This window comes from Vicia villosa, linkage group LG3 (genome assembly GCF_029867415.1).
Source record: "Vicia villosa cultivar HV-30 ecotype Madison, WI linkage group LG3, Vvil1.0, whole genome shotgun sequence".
NCBI lineage: Eukaryota > Viridiplantae > Streptophyta > Magnoliopsida > Fabales > Fabaceae > Vicia > Vicia villosa.
The window spans coordinates 109,393,098-109,401,031 of record NC_081182.1 but is presented as its reverse complement, the minus strand read 5'-3'; the positions used below and the strand labels follow the sequence as shown (position 1 = coordinate 109,401,031).

General features: G+C 32.4%; 1 protein-coding gene across 1 annotated transcript; it reads right to left on the bottom strand.

Moving 5' to 3' along the window:
- Positions 1 to 777: 777 nt before the first annotated feature.
- Positions 778 to 7,497, bottom strand: LOC131658785 (cytochrome P450 71D10-like). Its single transcript, XM_058928040.1, has 2 exons — positions 6,599 to 7,497; positions 778 to 1,400 (listed from the first exon to the last, which is right to left on the bottom strand). Exons 1-2 carry the CDS (start codon positions 7,485 to 7,487, stop codon positions 778 to 780), a joined length of 1,512 nt encoding a protein of 503 aa, XP_058784023.1. The 5' UTR covers positions 7,488 to 7,497.
- Between the last annotated feature and the right edge of the window lie 437 nt (positions 7,498 to 7,934).

Sequence of the window (7,934 nt, the reverse complement as noted above, 5' to 3'; positions counted from 1 at the left end):
GGGATGAAGTGATCATAAGTAGAGCAAAGACAATAATATGTTTGGGTATTATTTGCATGTACTCGAACTGACGCATGAATCACTCATGTAGATGTTGAATTTAACACAATGAATATTTGATTTGACCAAAATAGAAGCAAATGTCATCAAGTGGGGTGTATGTCTTAGTGAGTGAATTAGGTGTCAAACAACACATTTCATACTTGTATTTGGTTAAGGTTCTCTCAATATAGTTTTATAGCAGTGTATTCTTTTGCTTGAAAGAAGATGTTTGCATGAGGCCTAATTTCCACATACTTCTGGTCACACTCTTGTTCACAAATACATAGAAATTGTTGATAGATCAATACCTCCATAAATGTATACTAATAATTAAACAACATTGAATAAACTATTTATAATAGGTAATTACACAATTACATGAATATGTTACCTCAAGTAGTATCATATATCCTACTAGCTGCTTAGTCTTGATTTTTTTCGTAACATTAAGCTCTTTATACAACTAAAGAAACAATATAGTTCCCTTGGTGTAGTCATCAGCGATATCTAATTTTTAAAATTATATGTGATTTAGTAACTTTGTTTAAATAAGAGATCTTGTCGGCAACAATTAATAGAAAAATGACAAATTATTACATTAATCAACAAGTTTTGTAAACTAATTATAACCAGAGTTGTAATTCACATAATGAATACAAGAGTTTAGTCCATTAAATACACAAAATAAATAAAATTGTTATTAATTTTCAATGATATTAACTATTATACTAAATTTTAACTTGAGGAATGATAAGTAGTGGAAACCAACCATAAATCATGTTTTCTTCTAACATTCAATCCAAAAGATTCATTCATGTCAAGTTCATCAACCTTATTCCCATTAGGCATGTTCCAATCAAAATGGAAAAGCAAATTTGCAAGAGAAATTTCCAAGTTAGCAATACCAAATGTTATACCAGGACAAATCCTTCTTCCAACACCAAATGGTATAAATTGAAAATCCACACCTTTGAAATCAACTTCACTATTGATAAATCTTTCTGGAATAAACTTCATAGGTTCATTCCAATATTTTGAATCTCTGCTTATTGACCAAGCATTAACAATTACCTTACTTCTTGCAGGTATTTCATATCCATTAATTTCACATTTTTCACTACACTGTCTTGGAAGTAATAATGAAACTGGTGCATGCAGACGCAATGTTTCTTTGATAATTGATTTCAAGTATTCGAGCTTATGAAGGTTTAGTTCATCTACATATCCTTTTTCATTATAGACTTTTCTTATTTCAGCTTGAGCTTTCTTCATTATATTTGGGTTTTTAACTAGTTCTGACATTGCCCATTCAAGAATTGTAAATGTGGTGTCACTTCCAGCACTGAAGATATCCCGAAAGAGATCACATAATTTACAGTAATACATGAAAAATATGTATTTTTTTATAATCATACTAATTTTTGTTATTGAGTTACTACTTTGGATTTAAAATTAAAAAAAAATCTAATTAGCCTTACATATTAAATCCCATAATTATCAAAATACCATTTGATATTAAACGTAAAATAATAACAGTATGAGAAATACAATTAATTTTTTAATAACATTTCAAAAAATTAAATAATAATTAACGATAATTTTTTGGTATAAATATTACCCATAATTTTTAATCAACGTGTGTTAATTATTTTCATTATAATTTAGTCTATATGAATTAACTTTGAGTTGAACGCTAGAATCACATGCTATTGACAAGTCATCACTATATCACAATAATTTATGTTTTCCTTGTGAATATCTTATTGTTTGTTGATGTACTTTTTAAAAATATTAATGGTAATACCAAATTGTTAAACAAGTTTCATGATAACCATTTTAAATATGAACTGGACTAAAATGAATGACTCCGAGGACAACAACTGGACAAGTATTTATGTGAGTTGTTAAGACAACATGAAGTGATATTTGCAAATACTCCAACGTACAAGTAAATGAATATAGGAAGATTTAGAAGAATTTTAGAAAAAATTATCCGTATCTTTCCCTCTAGTTTAAGAGCACTTACAAATCTCTTTTCAGGCATGACATATGATTAAGGAGTGAAAAGCGGACTACTGCACAAGACCAAAATATTGTCACATTTAAACTGTAACTAAATATAATCTCTCTATGAATTATCCATGATTAAACTATAGCTAAATAGGACCTTTACATGTTTTTCTACGGTTTAACTATAACTAAATTGAAAATTTTACACACGGCCCCAAGATTTTTAAGATGACCTTGTTTTGAGGAGACCATAGTTATGAATAGAATCGTAATTGCTTATCATTCTCACAACCAGTGCTTAGCATTTGGCTATTTTTCTTCACCTTTGTCTTATGCTAAAATATTTTGGAGTGAGAAGCAATGATGGTACTTATATTATATGTTACATATATAATTTTTAATTGATTAGGCTTAAGCCTTGTCGAGAACAATTGTCCCCCAAATTAACAATTTGAGGGAGTTAATAGTGGTGACTTATTCCTAAGAAATGAAGAGATAATATAAGGAGAATTTTGTTTTGGCCTTGATACTAAGGATACAACTTGATTGAGCATGTGAGGATAATTTGAGAAGGTTTTTATTTTGGAACCTAAGGTTATGTTGAAAATTTGATTTGAACCTAGTGATTATCTAAAGAGGATTTTTCTTTAGATTTAAGTGGCAGTGATTGTTCAAGAAGGACATATTTGGGTCTTTGATCTTGTCGAGAAGGTGATAGACTACAGGTGAATCTATTTGAATTGAGTGGTGTAGAAGGTTACTATAGTTATGCTTATTCCTGATGGGAGCTTTAGAGTGTTGCCTAGCGGGTTTTCTTGTTGCCTTTCTAGGAGGACCAAAATTTGGTTTTTTAATTGTGGTTTAATCTTTGGAAAAATCACCTCAGTGTATGTGGGATTTACCATCATAGTTTTCCCATCATTCGATTAAAAATATATGTTATCTCGAAGATCTTTTATGATAGTTCTAACGTGTCTTTGTGGGGTTCAGACGCTTGGTATCCCTTGGACACGAGTTAAATGACACATGCATAATAAACTCCATATACCCTTAGGTCTGTAGTGCCTAGGTTTTTAGAACCTTGGTGATTTGTTATATTGGTTTTCACATTCCGTTCTCGTTTGTTGATTTTGTGACTTAAAAGTGACAATTTCATTTTGGAGGGTTTATTTAAATCCTCCAGTCCATTGTTCTGCGCAACTTCCTAAGTTACATCTCCATTTTCCATTTTCTAATTATTAATTGCATTATTATTTTTCTAAGATATTTTATGTTCATGATCATAGGAGAGTGTATTTCAACCATTGTTTTCATCATCAAATTTCTATGGTTTATGTGGTAAACGATCATATTCTCATTCTATTTGGTTTAAATAATTATTTTTTTTTTGGGGGGGGGGGGGGGGGGGGGGGGAGGTAGCACTGAAGGGTTAAACTTTGGTTTTACACCATATGGATGGTAATTTTAGTGGTTGTGGATCCTTAGTGGTTTAAAAAGGGTTTATTTTGTACATTGGAGTTGCATTTTTGTAGTGTTTCTATTTGTAATTTTCCTTCCTTTGTATTATATTTTTGAGCCGGAAGTCGCTGCTTTGGCCTTGGATTATTTCGAAACGGGGATTTTAGCTATTTGTGAGACTTAGGTGACATTTCACTTGAATGGTGATGAAATGGTTGGTTTGTAATTTCAAGTGGGGACAAGTATTCATGGATTTGCAAGGAGCCGTTAGGGTCTATCTTGATCCTTTAGACTAACTTATATCCTGGGAACGTTTATCATGTGGGTAAAAAAGAGAGGATTTTTATAGTGGGAAATGAGGATACCTCTGGAGACTTTGCCAATATGCACAACTTATATCATGTATACAGAACCAATTTACGAGGTGTTCTTTAACGAGATGAGGTTTCAAATGCCTTTCATGTATTTTAAGTTAGTATTAAACCACTTCTTAGTATCCCCTCTAAAGATCTTCAAGATTTTTGTAGAATATCTGTAATATTATAATAATAAATTAGACTTGGTGTATCTCAAACATCCACCATATTAATGAATTACATGGGGGGGGGGGGGGGAATTTACTAATGAGGATGGACGTTATTTGGTTAACAACAACATAGTCTTGGTTGTTCAGGACTTTACCAAATTTCCATTGTTCAGTTTGAAAGACTATTTTGTAAAGAAAACTAGGAACTTGGCCTTTTCTATAACAAAATATCAATTAATGAGAGGAAATATTACACTGTGTTAAGGTTGTTTATTGGTAATTTCATCCCATACATTTGTACATACATGTCAGGAAACATCCTCGTGGATTTTGAGGGTCGAACTACGATTGAACCATGTCTCATAGTCATCAATTCCAAGGTTGTATGTCTTACATATGTAGAGTTAAGAGAACTCCTCAATAATTTTTCTTACAATTAACTGACTTGTGTTATCGTGTTTTGTATTTTTGTAACCTAAATTTTTATTTTTGCACAAGGAATGTAAAACTTGTAGTATATATTTTCCAAGTTATCGAAACATAAATGAGATATGGGTAATCCATAAAGTACAACCTTTGGACATTAAGAAGATAATTGAGGATTCTCTCATCAAAATTGTCATGGTCGTAGAAAAAGGACTTGCATCTAGCATTGTCAACGATGATAATGTAAAATGGAGACAAATGCTACAAAAGATTGATCTCAACACTTCTTAATTTGTTCTGACTTTGAGACCATAAGAGGATTCTAAGGTAGAGGTAATTGGTGAAGAAGAAAAACACCTAGAAATCAGGGTGATGAGGAACCCTCTCAACTAGTCTAATCGAGGGCTCATCTCTAACAAGATGAGTATAAAATATCATAGGGCCAATGTAATATGTATCCATGATGATGGTCCTATAGGGAGGAGGATTGTGCTCTTAAATGGTATACCTAATGTGGTTGAGGTTCTCTTTATGCCCGTGTCTTGATGTCACTAAATGAAAATATCTCGTTGAGATTCAAGCGTATAAGAAGAGGTGATAGGCAATGGTACTCAGGTTTTAAAACACCATCAATGTCATAACAATGAAGGGGAGGGTTTCAGTGAGTCCAGCCACTGAGATTTACACGAAGATCAATGAGGTAGATGAATCTAACAAAGGACTAGGACGCCTTGCTAGAGAAGACAAAAGGTGTCGACGATATGAAGAAGACTAAGTATACTCTCAAAAGAGCAGAAGAGAAAGCTTGTTAGGTAGATGAGTTGGAAAATAACAAAATGGACCTTAAAGACAAAATCCATAGGCTTTAAGAAGGTTTTTTCGAGTCAGAAGTGTACTCAGTGAATAGTAAGTCAAACTTGATTGTGTAAATTGACCAACTTAAGAATGACATTGATGAGTTTGGTTAGTATTCCTTCTAAATTGTTGTTACTCATGTCAAATTCTTGAACCTTAAGGTTCACTTGAACACATAGATTATGAACTAGATTAGGTCATTCGTTAATGGGGAAATGGGTTATTTCTAAGGGCTTTTAGGAAGAAGAAGAGGAGTAGGCATGCATTTAGATCTTTTTTTTGATGTATTTACTTTGAATGTTGGATATTTAAGGTTGACCACTAACAAGCTTTAGTAATGAACATATTATATTTAGTTTAAGCTTTTATTATTGTAAAATAATACGAGGATGTGTAGTAGGGTTGAAGTCTTTCAGACCGATCCCTGAGTGATGGGTGGTGCTCAATTACTTATTGAAATTTCTCTTCATCGAGTTGATTCTAGTTAAAGACCTTTCTATCACTACAAGAAAGACAATTAAGAGAGGGAAAGATCTCTAATTTGTCACCGTTATGGATTTGAGTGTACCTTTTAAACATTTTGTCTTTTTTCCGCTAACTTTCACCACATCGTTTTCCCTATGGGGTCGAGGAGGAATGGATCAATAACATAGATCCCAGGAAAAAAACCCCTCTGCCTGTAAACCATTTCAATTCCTATTTTCTATTAGTATTTTGATGACATCGTTCTGATGGACGTAGTCATTGGTGTTATGGTCGTAGCACCTATGTAACGTTTAATATTTAGTCTAGTTAAAGACCAACTGACGACTGACTTGAGAAATTAACTGTCTCCCTTAAATTGGTACTTTAGACATTCTTTATAGATGCACTCGAGGGACGCTATACCCATAAAAATGAATAGACTTGCACTTGAAAATAAAATTAATAGCATTTATAATCACATTAAATAAAAAAGTAGATATTTATCAATATATTAGTGAAAAAAATTCATAAACTTAATTACCTAAAATGTTAAATTGATGCAGTGTTCAATTAAACCGAATTGAGTTTTGTAGATATCTAATGTATGACTCAATCTAAAACTTTCTACATGTGGCATGCTAACCAAAACATACACTTTGACACAGTTATGGCTATTATCCAAAAGTTTGTATATAAAACAAGATTCTAGTTCAAGTTCAAAAACACATTTTTTTCTTATAAATGCAATCTATTACCACTAACAATTCCAATTATTTATAGACTTTAAATTGTAACATAGTATAGTACTAACCAAAATTGTTGCTTTGATAACAGTGTCTGTCAAAGGATGTTCCAGATCACTATGCCTTTGCAGCTTCAAAAGAACATCAACAAGATCCTCCCCTATTTCTTCCTCATCCCTTGTTTCCAAATTCTTTTCTCTATGACTTCTCACAATATTCTCTAGTATCTCATCCATTTCACTATGAAGCTTCTCAATTTTTTGCCTTAATCCTGTAAGAACTTGAAGAATTCCAATTGAAGGAAACAAATCAGCAACAGAAAACCCTCCAGCCATCTTTGACACATCCTTCATAAGTCTCATATACTTTTCTTTACCTTCAATTTCTGCACCAAAAGCTGTTCTTGAAGTTAATCCATAAGCCAATGAATCTATCTTCTCACTAAGATTTATAGATGACCCTTCACTCAAAATTATATCTTTAACAAAATTTGCTAATTCCTCCTCCCTTTGTAATCTAAAAGAGTCAACTCGTTTTTGTGAAAGTAGCTCCTTAGTACAAATCTTCCTCATCTGTCTCCAATAGGATCCATGTGGAGAAAAAGTCATTCCTTTATATCCATAAGTGATTATTTCAGCTGCTAGAAGTGGAGGCCTATTTGCGAAGTTGAGATCATGTATTTTCATCACCTCTTTAGCCATTTCTTGAGATGAAATCACTATGCAAGAAAGCTCACCAAGTTGCATATGCATGAGTGGTCCATATTGGTGTGCTAGCTTTGCTAGGGATTGATGAGGTAAGGCTCCAAGCTGGTGGATGTTCCCTATGAGTGGAAGCTTTCTTGGTCCTGGTGGTAATTTGGAGTTTGTTTTCTTAGCTTTTGATCTCAAAATAGTTTTGATTATTATGAACAAGAGGAAGCCAAAGATGGTTGATATGAGAACATGATGATCAAATCCCATGCCTACTTTGGAAATGAACTCAACCCAAGTTAGTTTAAGACTTTGGTGAATACATATAACCAGACAACTAACTGTTTCCAACATTGATTAGTATTATTATTATGTGTCAAGTCATTACCAAACGTATCACTAATATTGGATCTAGTCATTATCAAATAATATTAATTGCAAGTAAACCATAAATATTATTATTTTTCTTTCACATGTTTAACTCTGGAAATACAACATGGTGCACGTGCACTGAATATTTCTTCCTAAACTATATTTATATGCATTACTACCCATTTTATTAACTCTGCTCTAACTTTGTTAGCCAATGGATACTTTTTGAGATATTCAATTCATCAACTTGCTTAAGAAACAGTCATCAACTTAGCATTTCATATATTTTATGAGAGTTTCTATTAAGAAAGGTGTTATGGATGTCTTAAAATCTCCTCTTATAAA

Bases quoted from the DNA above. Each gene is read 5' to 3' on its own strand.
- LOC131658785 (XM_058928040.1), bottom strand. From the start codon at position 7,487: ATGGGATTTGATCATCATGTTCTCATATCAACCATCTTTGGCTTCCTC. The intron at 1,401-6,598 runs TTTTGGTTAGTA...TATGTGATCTCT, and splicing joins CACTGTTATCAAAGCAACAA to TTCGGGATATCTTCAGTGCT.